General features: G+C 41.7%; 1 protein-coding gene across 5 annotated transcripts in view; it reads right to left on the bottom strand.

Annotated features, from left to right (window-relative positions):
* Positions 1 to 3,019: 3,019 nt before the first annotated feature.
* LOC139478938 (N-acetyltaurine hydrolase-like) overlaps positions 3,020 to 21,893 on the bottom strand; it is a 30,121-nt gene continuing 11,247 nt past the window's right edge. For all 5 annotated transcript variants that reach the window (XM_071261633.1, XM_071261635.1, XM_071261634.1 and 2 more), the window contains exons 4-9: positions 20,791 to 20,866; positions 16,147 to 16,258; positions 11,322 to 11,477; positions 10,296 to 10,460; positions 9,445 to 9,662; positions 3,020 to 7,299 (exon numbers count right to left, since the gene is read on the bottom strand). In XM_071261633.1, the coding sequence (XP_071117734.1) occupies positions 7,162 to 7,299; positions 9,445 to 9,662; positions 10,296 to 10,460; positions 11,322 to 11,477; positions 16,147 to 16,258; positions 20,791 to 20,866 (865 nt within the window). In that variant the 3' untranslated portion in view covers positions 3,020 to 7,161. The remainder of the gene's footprint in view (positions 7,300 to 9,444; positions 9,663 to 10,295; positions 10,461 to 11,321; positions 11,478 to 16,146; positions 16,259 to 20,790; positions 20,867 to 21,893) is intronic.

Here is a 21,893-nt window from a genome sequence, read left to right as displayed (position 1 = left end):
TAAGTCGGAGTGGGGGCGGTCAGTGAAAGAGTGAGAGGATGAGTGAGTGAGTGAGTGAGTGAGTGAGTGAGCTCCTTTTGGCAATGTTCCATCAATATCATGGTTGGACATCAGACATTAGCTTCACACATTATACCCATAATAATGATAAAGTCCATAGGGACACTAAACTGGAGTTAAGTATGGTATAACTTACACATTCGTTAGGGAACAATAGCTCGTCATAAATAAAGAAAATCGAGTTTCATCTATGACGCCAGCTTTCGTTTTCAAACCAGACGGTGAGTGCACGAGGAATGACGTAATACAGTGTGCATCTCGGCATGCAGTTATCATATACACGGCGGAACAAGCCGATTAAACTCGGAATGTTTTACAAATTGCAGCTCCACCTGGCGTTCTTTATTGTCAACGTCCTTTCGTGCTCACTGACGTTCTTTATTGAAAACATCCTTTCGTGCTCACTGACGTTCTTTATTGAAAACATCCTTTCGTGCTCACTGACGTTCTTTATTGAAAACGTCCTTTCGTGCTCACTGACGTTCTTTATTGAAAACATCCTTTCGTGCTCACTGACGTTCTTTATTGAAAACGTCCTTTCGTGCTCACTGACGTTCTTTATTGAAAACATCCTTTCGTGCTCACTGACGTTCTTTATTGAAAACATCCTTTCGCGCTCACTGACGTTCTTTCGTACACATTGTTCTTTCTTTTCTTATGACGTCTTTTCGTAACATTTGACAAATAATATTGTATTTGAACTTTAGTAGTAACATTTAGTTCTTTATTCGTAATATTTGACCTTAATTGCGAACTTTTGTCCTTTTTTTCAACTTAGAATGGTCGCCCATACCGATAAAGCGGAGTGGGGGCGGTCAGTGAAAGAGTGAGAGGGTGAGTGAGTGAGTGAGTGAGTGAGCTCCTTTTAGCAATGTTCCATCAATATCATGGTGGGACATCAGACATTAGCTTCACACATTATACCCATAATAATAATGATAAAGTCCATAGGGACACTAAACTGGAGTTTATGTGCTGATCTGAGATTTCGTGCTGGCTGGTGTAGGGTAAGAAGTTCACTCAGATAGGAAGGTGCTGTACTATAGTAGCACTGGTATGCAATGCACACGACTTGGTATTCAATCCTAGATCTTATTGGAAGCCAGTGTAATGATTTTAATAAAGGAGTGACATGTGCACGCTTATTTCGTGTTCATATCAATCTGGCAGCAGCATTCTGCACACGTTGCAATTTGCTACATAGATCCTGTTTTATATTAATAAGCAGACTGTAAGCATTGTCCAACCTAGATAGGATTAGTGATCTCATGAGCTGATGTGCCGCATCGTATGTCAACATGGGTCTTATCTGAATATCTTTCGAATGTGGAAGTAGCAACTTTTGCATATATTGCCGGGAATTGCGTCAGACCTTCATTGCGAAAGGTGAATGCTTCAACCACTAGGCTACGCCACTGACCCCACAGCAGTGTGGGTGGGTGAGTGAGTGAGGTGCAAACGCTTCAACCACTAGAATATTTTCATGACCCCTAACTATTTGTATACAGTAAAGTATAGCTTGGTCACCACGAAATGATCATACCATGACCATTAATACCAGTGATTGATAGCATGAATGACCATACATGTGAATAAAGTCATAGCGGCCATCCCAAATATGAACCTCGGGTTTCCAGACTGACCATAATTTGGAGACCTCAACCCTTAACCTTCTCGTTTGACACTATGCCCTATACATATGTTATGCCAGCAGTTGTAATTGATGTGGCAAGGGGGTTAACTGACTGTAAAAGTCCAGTTCCCAAGGCGAGGGAGTTAACTGACTGTAGAAGTCCAGTTCCCAAGGCTAAGGAGTTAACTGTCTGTAGAAGTCCAGTTCCCAAGGCAAGGGAGTTAACTGACTGTAAAAGTCCAGTTCCCAAGGCAAGGGAGTTAACTGACTGTAAAAGTCCAGTTCCCAAGGCGAGGGAGTTAACTGACTGTAGAAGTCCAGTTCCCAAGGCGAGGGAGTTAACTGACTGTAGAAGTCCAGTTCCCAAGGCTAGGGAGTTAACTGACTGTAGAAGTCCAGTTCCCAAGGCAAGGGAGTTAACTGACTGTAGAAGTCCAGTTCCCGAGGCGAGGGAGTTAACTGACTGTAGAAGTCCAGTTCCCAAGGCAAGGGAGTTAACTGACTGTAAAAGTCCAGTTCCCAAGGCAAGGGAGTTAACTGACTGTAGAAGTCCAGTTCCCGAGGCGAGGGAGTTAACTGACTGTAGAAGTCCAGTTCCCAAGGCGAGGGAGTTAACTGACTGTAGAAGTCCAGTTTCCAAGGCTAGGGAGTTAACTGACTGTAGAAGTCCAGTTCCCAAGGCAAGGGAGTTAACTGACTGTAGAAGTCCAGTTCCCAAGGCAAGGGAGTTCTGTTCCCACTCTTACCGAACTAGGCTGGAATCATGTGGTTATATTTTGGCTGGACTAATGAGTTTATGCATAGTCCAATCAAAATTGTGTAACGAAATTGACATCTGGTTCGTTAACTCCTGTGCAGATTTTGGTCAATTGAAGGATTTGCAAAGCATGTGTAACACCAAATTTGCGTCAGCAGATATTTTCCAAATCTTTAAATGTTTTTAATCAAGGTGCTTACGTGGTTTGATGCTCATCACAAAGTAACACCTGTTTTATCACAATATAGTTCTTGATTATCGATGAGATACTCTTGACAGCGCACCGGCATTTTGTTTGAAGCAAATGCAAGTGATATGAGAGGTGGAATCTGATTGGTCACATAGAAGGAACGTAACTAGTAATAGCCACTGGTGGCGCTACGATCAAGCTCAGAAAAACTCCAGCCTAGTTCTGCAAGGGTGGAAAGTGGACGTTATAGTCAGTTAACGCCCTTGCCTCTGGAAGATGCCCTATTCCTCTGGTGATGCATATGCGGACATCATGAAGACCTGGAGGCTTTCATGCCAAGGCAGGAACATAAACGAAATGTGGACATTGTTTGGTACGATAAACAGACTTTATTCCCCTGAATATGAGTTATAACGCAAATAACAAAGCTGTGTCTTTTACAACTGACTCTTGAATAATTGAGACAAAACAATGTTGATTGACTCTTGGATAACTGAGATAAAACAATGTTTTACCCCATCATTTACACAATCTATTGTTTGGTGATATTTCACATCTTTAATGTTTGGTGATATATCACATCTCTATTGTTTGGTGATATAGCACATCTCTATTGTTTGGTGATATAGCACATCTCTATTGTTTGGTGATATATCACATATGTTATGTGTGGTGATATATCACATCTCTATTGTTTGGTGATATATCACATCTCTAATGTTTGGCGATATATCACATCTGTTATGTCTGGCGATATATCACATCACATACCTTGGTGAAGAGTACAACAAAGTCTACTAATACATCACATGTATAATGTTTGGTGGCATATCACACCTATACCTGTATAATGTTTGGTAGATATATCACACCGATGATGTCTACCAATACATAACATGTATGTTTGGTGACATATCACATCTATACCTGTATAATGTTTGGTAGATATATCACACCCATGACATCTACCAATACATCACATGTATAATGTTTGGTGGCATATTACACCTATACCTGTATAATGTTTGGTAGATATCACATTTCTAATGTTTGGTAGATATATCACGCCTATGCCGTCTACCAATACATCACATATAGAATGTTTGGTGGCATATCACATGTAATGTTTTTGATATATTTCATATAGAATATTTGGTGTAAAAGTTATTAATATATCCATACACATTGATTAGTTTTATAACACCTAGGTAATGTTTGTCAAAGTATCACATAACATGAGCAGTGATATAGCACATCCTTGACCACTTCATATCAACCCACGAAGATCCGGGGTGGAATAGGTCTTCAGCAAACCATGCTTGACGTAAAAGGCAACTATGATTGTCGTAAGAAGTGACAAACGGGATCGGGTTGTCAGACTCGCTGACTTGGTTGATGCATGTCATCATATCCCAATTGCGAGGACTGATGTTCATGTTATCAATCACTTGATTATCTGGTCCAGACTTGATTATTTACAGACTGCTGTCATATAGCTGGAACATTGCTGAGTGCGGCATTATGATATAGTTGGTTGGTTGGTCGACTTTTACGGTAAGCATGGGTTGCTGAAGACCTATTCTAACCCGGATCTTCAAGGGTTGTTATGATGTAGATGGAATTATCTTTTCTGTCTAATCTACAAAAACTTTACACACACAACAACATACCTAACGGGACAGTAAATACTCTGAAAATAAACAAGGCACTGGTTAACATACTGGTAACAATATTCCCTGAAACACCAACATACAACAGTCAAGTAAATAACAGTCTTAAACTCTCCATAGATATAACACAACAGCCTCAGTAATATACACTTCATCTGAAATCCATCAGATGTTATCGTTATGGTGCCCTCCATCACATATGAATACGTACAGTCGCTATGAGGCATCGCTATTTTTAACCAACCAATCAAGAGACGAGGGAAGGCAGAGAGTGTTCTGTCCAATGAGCCCTCAGCTTGCATTGCATAAACAACAGTGTCTGGCTGACAACGTTCACCATGAACACACAAGCCATTTAAAAAGTGGACAAATGTTATATTTTGGATAACACTTACTTAGTAAAGTACAGATTCTTGTACTTTATTGGGTTTAGTCCCATCCGGCATTCAAAGCCACACTGCCAGAGTGAGGCACCAAATCGCCAGCACACAAAGTCAGCGATCTAACCCACTTTGTGTGCAGGCGATTAGGTGCCTCACTCTGGCAGTGTGGGTTCAAATCCTGGATGGGACTCAACCCCCAAAAGTACAAGAATCTGTACTTTACTAAGAAAGTGTTATCCCAAATATAACATTTGTAACGTTCACCACATGTGCAATAGTCTTGTGCAGGGATAGACACGGCCACTTGTTCGTTAGTCCGAGTTGTTTTCTTCCAAAATCTAGCTATTTTACATGAACCACTGCTCCAAAAGGAGCCGTGTACCTGTATTTGACCCCTGTTGTTGCCGTCTGCTCCATACGTTACTTTAATGGTAGGCAAAGACATGATTCGCCAAATGGTCATTCGACTTATCCTAAGTCATAACGACCTCATAACGACCTCATTTCAGATCCTTACGAAAAACATACACTCATCACTGCCACACCACATATCCATGTATGTCTTCATGGGTGATGGAGGAACATAGTGGATACAAACCGGTGAATATTGACGATTTCCGAAATAATATTGCTGAAGATATGGACTAGTGAGTGAGTTGGGTTTTACTCTGCTAGCAATGCCGGTATTCCAGCAACACCATGGCACGGGACACAAAGAATGAGTTCACACATGTACCCATGGAGGAATCAAACCCAGAGTGAGTGAGTGAGTGATTTGGGTTTTACTCTGCTAGCAATGCCGGTATTCCAGCAACATCACGGCAGGGACACAAAGAATGGGTTCACACATCGTACCCATGGAGGAATCAAACCCAGAGTGAGTGAGTGAGTTGGGTTTTACACTGCTAGCAATGCCGGTATTCCAGCAACATCACGGCAGGGGACACAAAGAATGGGTTCACACATTGTACCCATGGAGGAATCAAACCCAGAGTGAGTGAGTGAGTTGGGTTTTACTCTGCTGGCAATGCCGATATTCCAGCAACATCACGGCAGGGGACACAAAGAATGGGTTCACACATTGTACCCATGGAGGAATCAAACCCAGAGTGAGTGGGTGAGTGAGTTGGGTTTTTCTCTGCTAGCAATGCTGGTATTCTAGCAACATCACACAAAGAATGGATTAGTAGTCTTAGATTAGATTAGTAGTCTTGAATGTATAAATTGGCTTTCATATATGTATTTTGAGAACAGCACAGAGCATTGTCAGGTCCAATGTTGATTGGTACCCACACATAATCATGAAGGAACTAACTGTTGTTATACCACTGAATAAAAAAAACATCAGGGAAACATTCCAAACTTTCCGACCATCTTTGAAAGTACACTACTTCACCTTCAATTTTAATTTGGGTAGGTAAGTAAGCCGTACAATTTGGGTAGGTAATACTGATGTTTGTGTAACTGGCATAACAGAGGAACAGTCCTGGGAGTTATCTGCCCCTTCCCACCCTTCTACAGAACCTATTACATTGTAAATTTGATTGGACAACACTAAACATAGCAACCATAGGTCCTCTGGATTGGATGAAAACAAATAGCGGACTAATTTAAATTTGTTGTTAAGAAATAATTTTCACACCAAAATTAACGCCAAGAGATATTTGTCCTTATCTTATCACCTAAAATAAACATTCAAGTGTAGACATGTCACCATGGTTACTTACATTCATAATTAAAGATGAGCACTTGTAACCGGAACATGGTACAAATTTATTCCACATGGACGCCTGTTGGCCAAAAGCGCTAAGCTTACTGCACGGACCAACATTGGAACCTGTAAATATTCTACTCAACTTCTGACCTACATGGGCTGGGAAGGGGAAGGAAACCCCTGACACCATTTTGGAAGGCAGTGACTGGTCTCATGGCCAAGATAGGAACATGATTTTGGTCACAATCCCAGCTAATAAAATGACTTCCTGACCAATCCATCCCACCCGTATTGACATACTTGTTTCAGTGTTTATGTTGTATGACATTTTATACCTCATGACCAATGTGCAAAAAAGCCGTCTGCCCGCAAATTTCTGGAGAGAAACCCTGTCACATATTTAAGCTAGTGAAATTTCAAACTGGCTATAAACTATTAAGGCTTACTAGCCCTCCTGGCTTGCAATATTTTGAGACTATTTCACACCATGCTCTTGACATAAAACTTTCATGGACAACAACTTCTTTATGCAATGATTGTCACAAGTTCAACGTCAACTAATATTATTATTTAAATGAGTTAATATGGTGTAGGTGCCAACACTGAATCGTGTCCGAGACTTCTTCTGGCCTTCAACCCTCCCAAGACATGTGTCGGACCCTCTATAACACAGCACGGAGCAGGCAGGAAGATCAAGGACTGGGCACGGTAAAACAGTCAAAATCGGCAAAATATTTAAGAACATTCTGATTAATTATCTTTTGTAAGTGAGCCATCTTTTGGGGTTTTCTATCAAAATTTTATTCACAGCTTCTTGAGATATTCCCCTGTTGAGCATCTTGGGGACAATGTTGATCAAGTTATGCGAAAAACCATGTCCGCCATATTTGGTCTGTAAAAGAAATAACGAAATATTAACCCCTAAAACATGGATTGGTAATAATTGGAAAAACAACAACAGTATTATATTGGACTCGTTTGAAACAGCTGCCTTCCCGTTCTTCTGTTACCAGTACTTTTCTAGGGGAAGACAGTAATCTGTCAAAACTCTAATCCCGCCTGTCTTGTATAACATATTGAAACAAATGATAAAAGATATACACTTTTCTCACTTACTTTTTTCGTATTGGTCCCATAATTTCATAACTACCATGTCTAAAATGTGCTGACCATAGAGGGTGAGGTGAGGTGAAATGGGGTTTAACGTCGCGTCCAAGATTATTGCACTTATATAGCGACGTGCATGCACGTGCCTTTCAAGGAACACCAGAAATGGGATTCACACATTGTACCCATGTGGGGATTCGAACCCAGGCTTACAGCGTGACGAGTGAATGCTTTAACCACTAGGCTACCTCACCATCCCAGTATTTTCCAAACATACTGTAATCCATATTCATTAGTATATTCAAATCTTTGTATAATACCGAGCACTTCTACCTGTAGGTATTCCAAACAGAATGCAGGTCCCAAACTGATCATATGATTGCAATGTGTGACTTGACTGATATTGTCATTTTTCTCTGACAAGGATGTTCATGCTATCAACCTCTGGTCCATATTGGATTACTTCCACGATATATCTGTACTATTGCCGACTGCAGAAGTACACATGATTTACTCACTCACTCACTCACTCACTACTACAAACTTACATTAATGTGAGGTTCTACGCTAGACTGAAGACTCTCAGATGAACCGACCGCCTCTGTGGTCTAGTGGTAGAGCGTCCGCCCGGAGAGCGAAAGGTCTGACGTTCGATCCCCGGCCACGTCATACCAAAAGACGTTAAAATATGCTACTTGTTGTTACCCTGTCTGGCGCTCGGGATTAAGGGGTTAAACCAAGGACTGGTTGGCTCGGAGTCAGTATACTGTGTCTGAGTGGGGTAAACTACGGCATGGTATCTCAGTGGGCTAGCACTATAAATCGGCATCAGTCCGTTCACGCACGCACGCACGCACGCACGCACGCACGCACGCACGCACGCACGCACGCACGCACGCACGCACGCACGCACGCACGCACGCACGCACGCACGCACGCACGCACGCACGCACGCACGCACGCACGCACGCACGCACGCACGCACGCACGCACGCACGCACGCACGCACGCACGCACGCACGCACGCACGCACGCACGCACGCACGCACACACACACACACACACACACACACACACACACACGTCGCTATATAAGTGCAATAATCTTGGACGCGACGTTAACCCCCATTTCATCTCACCTCAAATGAACCTGACAATGTTTTGGTGCATCAATTACTTTCATGATATGGTACCTATGGACTTCAGGACGACAAACATACAGCACTATATTACACTCTTTAGTATTATTCAACAATCACCACCTACAGGTATAGCTTAAAATAATAAAAGAATTGGTTCTCAGGCAATGGCTTTTGAAAATATAGTGTGGTAGGGCGGTGTTTTTTGGTTGTTGTTGATGTTGTTCAAGCTAGTATGTCACCAAATTTTGTTCACAATAACTTCGACAAAATCATGTTGTTCTTAAATATTGAAGCATTTCAGTACCAGGATCGTGTGTTTGAGATGCGGATATTTAAAAATGTTTTATTGTTTAGGAAAATGGAAATAAAAACGAAACTTGCGGCAGACTTTATGATGATACAGGCAGCGCCTTAGTCCTGCGCCATGACCGTGGAATATATTTATTTTATGAAAAATAAATAAATCTAGAAACGCATACAAAAGCAAGTCTAGCCAGCCCTATCTAGAAATCAGCATAGGGAATTTTTTTTTTTTAGAGTCAAGAAGGATATTGTGTAATATGAGATTTCAGAGACTAAATGTAAGTCTAGCGGAGCCTGAGAACCAAGACTATGAACGTTGGCTATCAGGGCACCCTATCTGTGATCAAATCGGTCAGCTGTTGAGGAGTGAGTTTTTAACATTTTATGCACTACCATCCTACATTTAATAGTCATTTGGAAATCAAACCTAGGAAGTGACTACTTTAACCTCTAGGCTACCCGACTACACCTTAAGGCCTACATACCAGTCTGTGTTTGGTGTGTATATCCTGTGCAATACAGATTCTGTCCTCATAGCCATTGTCCACCAAGACCTTGATCATCTGGATTCTCTGAGCGTCGCTGACCATATCGATGGAGGGTGTGGGCTGGTAGTGGGATGTCTCAATGCCAAACAGGTCATACTCGCAGTAGACACCTTCAGCAGCAAACTCCAAAAGGCGTTCCTTGTCAAAAATTGTTCCTGTAATTCAATAATGGTTAGTGTTTGTAGTGAAGGTAGGTGTATTACAGCAAACTCCAGCAGGCGTTCCTTGTCCATAATGTTCCTGCAATTCAAGAATGGTAGGGGTTTGATTCAAGGTACGTGTGTTGCAGCAAACTTCAGAATGATGTTCCTTGTCCACAAAAGGTCCTGAAATTCAAGAATGGTAGGGGTTTGATTCAAGGTACGTGTTGCAGCAAACTTCAGAATGATGTTCCTTGTCCACAAAAGTTCCTGCAATTCAAGAATGGTAAGAATGGTAAGTGCTTTGTGGTAGGAAGACGTCTATACTATCTAGACTCAATATTAGGGTATATGCTCACTGTCTAGACTGGACAAAAAGACATATAAACATTGTCTTGACTAGTAAGGATATATATTCACCTTTTCTAGACAGGATATAAAGACTAGTAAACATTGTATTGACAGGATGTAAAGATATATATTCACCTTTTCTAGACTGGACATAAAGACATTAATACTGTATTGACAGGATGTAAGGATATATATTCACCTTTTCTAGACTGGACATAAAGACATTAATACTGTATTGAAAGGATGTAAGGATATATATTCACCTCCTCTAGACTGGATATACAGATATATACTCACTGTCTAGATGAGACATCACTACATTGTGCAGCTTTCCTCCAGCTTCCTGGAATATTCTCAGAATCTCAAAAGGTGCGTCCGGATCACGGCCAGGATGGATGATGACTGGAGTGTCCAGCTCTGATTGGACAACTGCACTGGCCTGTATTGACCGTCTCTCAAACTCTGTAAACATGTTGTGTTGTTCATCAAATGCACCACAAAGAAATTTCTAAGGAGCTTACACAGCGTTCTTCAGTACATGTGCCACTGCTACCATCATTTAGTTTCTAACCATTGTCTTGTTATTAGTTTTAGCCAATCACATTAGAGAACATCTGTCTCACATGACCTACATACACAACATCAACAGAAGAATATCTTCCGGATGAGACACTGTTTCAATTTGTTACCTTTTAGACATTCTATATCAGAAGACAAAAGTTCTGTTGTTGTAGTCAGCTATTGTTGTAGTCAGCTCTTTTTGTAGTCTGGCATTGTTGAAGTCAGCTATTGTTGTAGTCAGCTATTGTTGTAATCACCTATTGTTTTAGTCACCTATTGTTGTAGTCAGCTATTGTTGTAATCACCTATTGTTGTTGTCAGCTATTGTTGTAATCACCTACTGTTGTAGTCAGCTATTGGTGTAGTCACCTATTGGTGTAGTCACCTATTGCATTAAATTATTTCATATCGTTGTCAACACTTTTTTGTAACTAGTTAAATAAGCAGTCGATGAAGTTATTACTGTTGGCTTATTTATTCATAAGAACTGACTTAAATTTATTTTTGCCTTTATGAACGTATACACGTAAAAATCAGTGTGGACACTGTACACTACCTCCATAAACACCCAAAATATGGAAGTCAGTTATCAAATACACAAATCTGGGCTGGGAAACTAGCTGTTGACAGCAGGAGCCGCAATCCATACCCTTGGGGTACGATAACACATAGTCAGACAGGTCATTCATTGTGTCCATCGAATCCTCATCTCAGTCAGTCAGCGTTTACAATAATGTTGTTAAGCCACGTGTCATGACTCACCCTCCAGAGGCCAGGCACAGCCGATTTCCCCGATGACGCCACACTTGATTCCCGTCTCTCCCACGCCCTCCAGGATGTCATGACGTATGCAGTCTGACATCGCCTCCAAGGTCAAGGCTTTTGTTGATTCCGTCTGAAATGCGGCCACATAATAACCTAAATCAAGAAACATAAAATATTAGTTTTGTCAATATTTGTCACTTAAAGGGCAACAACGATTTGTTTATGATGGACTATAATCTTGACTTGTGTTTAGCACAAATTGGTATCTGGTGATTACTTGGGTTAATAAAAGCAGTGCCAGCGAGACGACTCAGATATTGAACCTACTTGCCCTTCAAGTTCAGGACAGCACACAAGTAACAGGACATTGTTACGAGCCATCGAAGCTGATGAGTATAATTATTTGTAACGAATGTCCAGTTACGCCTGCATCTTCTGACGTGAAATAAAGCATCAAAGTAACAGAATTAATAATAATCAGATTTAAAATACAGCCAAGAAGTTGAAATAAATTAATGAATAGATGAAAATAAATACAACACAAATATTTATTGCTGAAAGTAGGTGAGTAAATTGTCAATTCTTTAGAGATAATCTACAGTTGAAACAAGAGTCATCAGAAAGATGACATATGCCCCCGCCTGCTGTCTGTAAAGTAACCAAAGTAAATGTGCAATTCTGTATGTAATGAGTCAAGAGCTGAATGTTCTTGAAGAAGTATACATCCATATCAAATGGAAAGTAAAACAAGTGTGTTTTTGTGGGGTTTTTATGCAAACAAATGACAAATTACAAGAAACAATGACTAAACAAGCGTATAGTCTACGAAGTCATCTATATCCACCGCCCATTTTAACACGTTATGGTCACAAACCAGGTAACTGACACAAAATTTCTCTTAGCTCATGTCAAAATAGCTGCAATGGAAATTCTAAAATAAACATTTCTAAAACTCCTTAATATCAAATGGCACCAGTTCAGTATGTGCTTTATATATAGACATGCAATGTTTGGCAAGGAAATATTTAACAGTTTATTTGTTATACTCAATATGTGAACCCACCCTATATTAAAACTTAAATCCAATTTGTTGCCATGGAAATGTAAAAAATAAAAATTTCTAATATTCCTAAACAGCAAAACGCACCAGTTCAGTATGTGCCTGGTAGACATACAAAGTTTTGTAAGAGAATATTTAACAGTTTTTGAGTTACGCACCGGAAATGAACACCACCCTTATAGAACCTAAGTCCAACTTGTTGCCATGGAACCATACAAAATAAAAATTTCTAAAATTCTTAAATAGCAAAAGGCACCAGTTCAGTATGTGACTAAATGGATTTGCCAAGTTTCAATCAAATACACTGAATGGTTTTCGAGTTCTGCCCCAGAAAAGGAAACGATTACAGACAGACGGACAGACAGACAGATGGACAGACAGACAGACAGACAGACAGACAGACTGGCTGATCGCGATATTCCCCCGCATTATATGTTGGGGGGATAACAATAGAAGGAAGTCCTAACGCTATGTTAATTGTACAGAAGAATGTAATCAGCGCGCACACATGACATCCTACACACTGCTACGCTCTACACAGCAACACCCTACACACAGCAACACCCTACACAAAGCAACACCCTACATACATGACACCCTACACACATCAACACCCTACACACAGCAACACCCTACACACAGCAACACCCTACACACTGCAACACTCTACACTGCAACACCCTACACACAGCAACACCCTACACACTTCAACACTCTACACTGCAACACCCTACACACAGCAACACTCTACACACAGCAACACCCTACACACTGCAACACTCTACACTGCAACACCCTACACACAGCAACACCCTACACACAGCAACACCCTACACACAGCAACACCCTACACACTGCAACATCCTACACACAGCAACACCCTACACACTGCAACACCCTACACACAGCAACACCCTACATCCTGCAACACTCTACACTGCAACACCCTACACACAGCAACACCCTACACACAGCAACACCCTACACACTGCAACACTCTACACTGCAACACCCTACACACAGCAACACCCTACACACTTCAACACTCTACACTGCAACACCCTACACACAGCAACACTCTACACACAGCAACACCCTACACACTGCAACACTATACACTGCAACACCCTACACACAGCAACACCCTACACACAGCAACACCCTACACACAGCAACACCCTACACACTGCAACATCCTACACACAGCAACACCCTACACACTGCAACACCCTACACACAGCAACACCCTACACCCTGCAACACTCTACACCCTGCAACACCCTACACACTGCAACACCCTACACACTGCAACACCCTACACCCTGCAACACTCTACACTGCAACACCCTACACACATCAACACCCTACACACAGCAACACCCTACACACTGCAACACTCTACACTGCAACACCCTACACACAGCAACACCATAAACACTGCAACACTCTACACACAGCAACACCCTACACTGCAACACCCTACACACAGCAACACTCTACACACATCAACACCCTACACACTGCAACACTCTACACTGCAACACCCTACACACATCAACACCCTACACACTGCAACACCCTACACCCTGCAACCCCCCTTCACACAGCAACACCCTACACACATCAACACCCTACACACTGCAACACTCTACACCCTGCAACCCCCCTTCACACAGCAACACCCTACACACATCAACACCCTACACACTGCAACACTCTACACACTGCAACACTCTACACACATCAACACCCTACACACATCAACACCCTACACACATCAACACCCTACACACTGCAACACTCTACACACTGCAACACTCTACACTGCAACACCCTACACACATCAACACCCTACACACATCAACACCCTACACACATCAACACCCTACACACATCAACACCCTACACACATCAACACCCTACACACTGCAACACTCTACACACTGCAACACTCTACACTGCAACACCCTACACACATCAACACCCTACACCCTGCAACACCCTACACACATCAACACCCTACACTGCAACACTCTACACACAGCAACACTCTACACTGCAACACCCTACACACAGCAACACCCTACACCCTGCAACACTCTACACTACAACACCCTACACACAGCAACACCCTACACACAGCAACACCCTACACACAGCAACACTCTACACACAGCAACACCCTACACACTGCAACACTCTACACTGCAACACCCTACACAAAGCAACACCCTACACACAGCAACGCTCTACACACAGCAACACCCTACACACTGCAACACTCTACACTGCAACACTCTACACTGCAACACCCTACACTGCAACACCCTACATACTGCAACACCCTACACACAGCAACACCCTACACACTGCAACACTCTACACACTGCAACACCCTACATACAGCAACCCCCTACACTGCAACACCCTACATACTGCAACACCCTACACACAGCAACACCCTACACACAGCAACACTCTACACACAGCAACACCCTACACACTGCAACACTCTACACTGCAACACCCTACACAAAGCAACACCCTACACACAGCAACACTCTACACACAGCAACACCCTACACACTGCAACACTCTACACTGCAACACCCTACACTGCAACACCCTACATACTGCAACACCCTACACAAAGCAACACTCTACACACTGCAACACTCTACACACTGCAACACCCTACACACTGCAACACCCTACACTGCAACACCCTACATACTGCAACACCCTACACACAGCAACACCCTACACACTGCAACACTCTACACACTGCAACACCCTACACACTGCAACACCCTACACACAGCAACACCCTACACAAAGCAACAACCTACACACTGCAACACCTTACACACAGCAACACCCTACACACTGCAACACCCTACACACTGCAACACCCTACACAAAGCAACACCCTACACACTGCAACACTCTACACACAGCAACACCATATACAAAGCAACACCTACACACTGCAACACTCTACACTGCAACACCCTACACACTGCAACACCCTACACACTGCAACACCCTACACACTGCAACACCATACACACTGCAACACCCTACACACAGCAACACCTCAGTGTTACCATAGGCCTGAAAAAACAAATGTTGTGGTTCTGGAAAATTTAAAATAGGTGGCTTTCTGTTTTATTATACATTTTATGTATATTGTTTATGTTTTTCCTGCAGTTAATAAGAAAACTAAAAATTCAGTAGTTCATCGGAAAAACAAAGAGAATTCATGTCAAACAAACAAACATGACAACATAACAACGATATCAATTAACTGGGACCAAATATTGTTGTTTAATGAATGAACTTAAAACTCTAGTAAAAGCAACAAAAATGGAATTGACCCAAAATATGCTCTCTTTTTTTCAATTCTTGTAAGTATTTGTCACAAATTTGACAAAATAAAATCAAACCAAATTAATTAACATTCATTTTCCAAAAATATGCTCAATAGTTTGTTATTGATATTATACAGTCAAACGCTGAGGTTTGACACACAGGAACCATACTTTTACTTTGAGACAACAGTAAGTTCGACACAACTGTGTTTGACTGTACTTGATTTAATTTTTGGCCATCTAATAAGTTAATTCATATAAAAACAGACCATCTTTCCTGTTTCTTTGTTCAGGCCACTTCTGTATCAGAATGGAAAGGAATGGAAAGTTCATGAAACAATTAAGTCTCTCTGACTAACGTCCTAAATACAAGCACCATGGTCTTCCCTACCTGCTCCTCCAACAATGTTGACCCCCGTTGTCTCGGACAACTCCTTCAGGAACTGTATATTGGGGTGTAGGCCAATAGTGGTGTTATCCACTATACTGCTGCCACCATTGCTCTGGAATATCAAGTGTACAAAATACACATTGGGATTATCTACGCATTTATTGGAGATTTTCAAGTTTACAACTTCAGCCAACACTATCTTAACAAAAAAACTAATCATATCCCCCACCTGATTCCTCTATTCTCTCACTACTTTCTCTACCTTCCAAGACGGAACTTTTCATTTGACACCAATGATCCATACGCTATTTGCAAAACTCTCAATTATAGTTCCTATAGAAAAAAGAAAAAAATGAAACACTTCCTGAAATGATGTACGATGCTGTACTAGTTTGTTAATAAACCCTGCACTATGAGCCAAGTCCTACTGTCATTTGACAATGTCAATCTATCGACCAAGCCACCATGTCTGCCCACCCGATCTATACTCACACGCAAAAGAAACGCAAGTCGAGTATGCAGTATACATGTTATTTATAAAGACAAGAAATATTAATAGGGCAAGATTGACAAAAATTTGACTGAAGACAGTTTTATGGATTAAAAGGCAGATGACATAATTGTTTTTGTCAAATGTTAAGGGCTTACAGTTTCGGGTCAATACCCAAAATGTCAGTCAAAATCCTGGTGTGACCACCATTAGCATTGATCAATGCCACACATCTCCTGTACATTGGGTGGATCAGGCGATTTGTGAAGGCCCTTGGGATCCTCCTGCACACATCCAGAGCAGCTGTGCATAGTTCATCGGCAGTTGTTGGGACTGGGCGCACATTGTGCAGATGCCTTTGAACCTCATTCCACAAGTGTTCGATGGGGTTCAGATCAGGGCTGAGGGTTTGCCACGGTAGAACACGGATGTTGTGTTGTTGCAGAAAGGCCATGGTAGCTCTGGCAACATGGGGATGAGCGTTGTCATGCTGGAAAATGTGTTGTTGATGTTGTGCAAAAAATGGAATGGTCGATATACCGCTGAGCAGTGACGCCATGTCCCCGACCTTGACCAACATTCAGAAAGCACATGGGTCCAAGTCTCACATTAAGTCCAATCCCTGCCCATATCATGACGCTAGGTCCACCCCATGGATCCCTTTCCACAACGTCTCTGTCAGCGAAACGATCACCTCGACGCCGCCAAATTCTGACTCTTCTGTCTGCATGGGAGACACTAAAGCAACTTTCATCAGAGAAGATGACATGCCTCCACTCACGATGACGCCAATTGTGATGACCCTGTGCCAACTGAAGTCGTGCTCATCAATGCCGTGGTTGGAGAACAGGACGACGTGCTGGTCGGCGACATCTGAGGTTGTTGGAACGGAGACTTCGGATCACAGTGTCCCAGCTAATGTGTCAACTATGTGTTCCTATGGTCTGTCGAGCACTTTCACTTGCAGTTAGGAACGGATGTTGCTGGTGTTGACGGGTAACCTGCCGATCTTGTCGAGGTGTGGTGACCCTAGGACGACCGCTCGTGGAAGGTCATCTGTGGTCTGTGTTGCATAGTATCGATGCAGGAGACGGTAAATTGTGATTATGTTAACGTTCAAATGACGGGCAACATCTTGGACAGACTCTCCAGCTTCGTAACGTCCGATAGCCTGGTTTCTCTGAATTTGAGTTAGACGTGGCATTGTTGACCAAGGAGTGGTAGGTCCAAGAATCAGCCACAGTTTTATACTCACTACAGTTCGTGCATTTTTCGATTTCACGATAAATGGGTGCATGATACCCACATATTCATTGAAATGGCGCGTTTTGGCGATTCGTTTTTTATGTTGCGTTTTCACTCGGGGCTTCCAAAATGCAACCAAAAATATTGATAGCACCATCAGGCTTCACTACATCGATTTATGGTTCCGTATTTGTTAGCTATTGGCTTAAAACCACTTGTGTTTCTTTTGCATGTGAGTATATATAGTTACCTCTCAAAACAAGGGGTCCCATTTTAAATCAGAATTCCAACATTGTTGCATGATGTATGATATCTGATGTGCTTACAAAGTTTCATCAAAAATATATTCGATGGTATATGAGTGAGTGAGTGAGTTGGGTTTAAACGCCGCTTTAAACAGTATTCCAGTTATATCACAGCGTCAGCTTAATGGGGGAGGAAAGACTGAAGTGATGCAGGTCTCAGACGTTTACCACTTCGGTGAAACCCACGAGGACGGGTATGGTGCTGACAAACCTAGAAACATAATTGGGGCGAACCGGGATTCGAACCCACAATCATAGGTTTCTGGCGTGCCCAAGGGACACAACTCTGCACAGTGAATCGCGGCGCCTTAGACGACTGGGCCACCCTTGCCCCCCGATGGTTTATGAGATGGTTCAAATGAGGGTTTCATTTTGTGGAGCAGAAGTTCAACTTCAGAATGGTAAAATGTAAAGATTTAACTCCACAGAATGCCAAAAGGCACCAGTTTAACACTTGCCTCATGTGCATACAAAGTTTCAATTTCTTAAACACAGAAAACATTTCTTTCATAAATTCCCGAAACGCAAAAGGTACAGTTTAATGCCAGAAATGTATGAAGAAAAATTGAACAGTTTGATTTATGTTCCAGAAACAGACCTACTCTCATTTGAATGTACCAGTAAGTCCAACATGTTGCCATGGAAACACAAAACATTAAAAAAATACCTGAAAAACAAAATATCAAATGATATTGAATGGTTTATAAGTTATGCACTGGAAATCAAACAATAGTTATCATTGTGTATAATTCTATGAATACTACCTCTATTACATCATAGCCATAAATTTCATTTTGGCAATAATCACACTGAAAAAAATCTTTAGATTTTTCAACAGACGTCCTCTTCACTGCCAATTATCCAAATAGTTTTGAGGTAAACTCTATCCCTTGTCAAACTGCATCTGTGCATCTGCAAGGCGGGAAAACATCACTTCTTTCCAATAACCTTCATTAACTAGATGTAAGATATATTGGGGAGGTGGGAGGGACTATTTCCTGATGTAATAGAGTTAACAGGGGGGAGTACATGAGTTCATATACGTGCTAATATTTATCATCTGCTTATTAACATTGTCAAATTCTTTGAATTTGTTCATCTCAACATTCATCCTTGGGATTCGGGTGTCCGACCAGATCAAAATATTCCTCATCAATGGTAGGAGGTGTAAGGAACAGACAATTGTGGGGGTAAGGTATGCTGAAAGTTCTGCTGGTAGAAGCGTTTAATTCCGCCTTTGGTTTGAACGTGAGTGTACTATTAGCCTCCCCCTGAGAAGCGCCAATAAAATCCTCTCCCCCCCGCTCTTGCCACTGGGGTGAGACACTATCACGTGGTGTATGGTTATCTCTCTGCTGCGACTCCTGGCTCGAGCTGCACGAGGATTGTGCTGTATAACTGTAATAGCTAGGTGATACATAACTGTCCGAGCTATAGACGCGATTCTCACGTGTGACTGTGGCTGAAGGAGCACGCTTTTTGTAATGGGAGCTTTTAGCACAATTTTCCTCAATGTAGGGCGTGTAAGATTGATATTCCTGAACTGGAAGAGTGGTGTTCACTTTTGTAAGATTCTCGTGATTAGGGCCGGGACGGGTAACTCAGGTACTCGGGTAGGGTGGGTACTGAGTAGGACCCAGGTACCCACAGGACTACCCGGACCCGTGGTTAGTCACGTGATATATTGTTTCATGACCAACATTCACTATATAACTACATGGTTACACGACAATTTTAAGTCTCTAATGTTCGCATTTCTTCATGACTATGAACACGTTCCTTCTGACTTATATATGTTTGAACAAAGCCAAAACTTCAGTCAACTTCAGTGTATGCATGACCACATCGTTTTATATGTGTATCTAAATATATTCGGCCAGGGCTACTGTCAAACTATTCCCAATCAGACAGTTTGTACCTGTCTTTTGACACCAACAGCGGGTACCCAGGTAGGGTCGGGTAATAGGGGTGTGGGTACCCGGGTAGTAAATTTGGACTCATCCCAGCCCTACTCGTGATACATCTTTCTTTTCCCGAAAAGCATGGGGTGAGGTAGGGCTATAATGACAACTCTCCCTAAATACAACACGATTTCCTCAAAACAAAAAAACATGGGTTCTCTTTTTACATCACCCCTTTAGTGCCCGCGTGTTTCTCTGAGGAAGTCAGTTTACCTGAGACTGATTTAGTCTTCCTCTTGGATTTAGTCTTAGGACAATTTAAGGCTTTATAGTGCTTGTCAAATTTTTCCCTTGATAAGTCCTTGAAATACGTGCATCTTGATCTTGGCATGCACATGGGCTTACCTCAAAACTATTGGGATAATTGGCAGTGAAGAGGATGTCTGTTGAAAAATCTAAAGATTTTTTTTAGTGTCATTAGTGGGAATTTATGGCTATGATGTAATAGAGGTAGGATATTCGTAGGAATTATGAAATGTAACAGACGCATGGCTTGAGCCAGTTTCTATATATCTCCTAAAACCTTGTTTGGGCAGGGGATAAGAAGAAGAAATGAACTGTGGCTGCAGCATGATGAGATGATCACAGCTGGGAAAATGTTGATGTCTGCCCTCACAACACTAATGGAATGCAAGGCACCTACCTTGTAGTATATCATCTCCTCAGCGATATCACTTCTCTCATCCGGGCCATAGCCCAGGTTGGGCTGGTGACTGTATCTGATATAGAAGTACTTCATTAAAGGGGCACGTGGCTCCACTCTCTGCCAACCACTTCCAGTCTAGGACTTTGTTATTTAAACCTTGTGTGACACATTATCTCAGTGTAAAAGGATATAATCACTAACTGATAGTTAAATATGCACCAGAAGATTTTCCTTAGCAGACAACCAATGGGAGTTTTGATGTCATGAATCAAACTGGCAGGGACTGCCTGTCGGTCTGAGTGTAGTCTCCCTTTAAAGGGGTCAGAGCTCGACAGTCTGGTATCTACAGTTGTCCAGTCTCATTCTAGACATTGCCATTAGTACCCAAATGAGAATTTTGTAAATTAGTGAAAATAAATGAAAATGAAAATAAATTTAATTACTGCATAATTAGAGTAATCATTTTAATTAGAGTAATCATTTCCTACTAGATTGGGAACACATGCACCTTACCGGATACCTAGCCACCATGTCTGTTGGTGCTACCAATATAGGGCGATAAATCACAAATATAGCCCTCCTTGTATTTGTATGGCTAAATATAATCAAACCCCTAAATTGAACAACAAAGCAATTCTAAAACATAGAAAATAGAATCTTGATTACCCCAAACCCCATTATTTTAGCTAGGTGACTCAAACATTAGAGGTCATTACAAAGAATGGAGCTTGTGCTTACCCAAGAATAAAAAAAACCACCATAACATTTCAACAAGCAGTTTGAGGAACTTGAATCAAACTGGGCCTGCCAATTTCAAAAACCTCATTCCCCCCTTTAAAATAATAATGTTTGTCTTCGAACTTTACCGCTGTCAAAGTGGTGGAGTAGAGTTTTCCAAATGTGTCTTCTTCCACTAAGCAATACTTGTAACAGCATGGAATGTTAGTGACAATCAGAAGGTTCACGATTCATATCACTGACGGGCAAGTTTACACAATTTTCTTGACATTGATCATTATTCACATACACCCTACAGATAAAATACAAGAAACCAACAAGACCAGAATTGGGGTATAACCATATTTAACAAATCAAAATCT

Source organism: Haliotis cracherodii, unplaced genomic scaffold (assembly GCF_022045235.1).
Source record: "Haliotis cracherodii isolate W230 unplaced genomic scaffold, xgHalCrac1.p SCAF_4, whole genome shotgun sequence".
NCBI classification, from domain to species: domain Eukaryota; kingdom Metazoa; phylum Mollusca; class Gastropoda; order Lepetellida; family Haliotidae; genus Haliotis; species Haliotis cracherodii.
The sequence above is the reverse complement of the archived record's forward strand: the minus strand, read 5'-3'. Positions and strand labels throughout refer to the sequence as shown.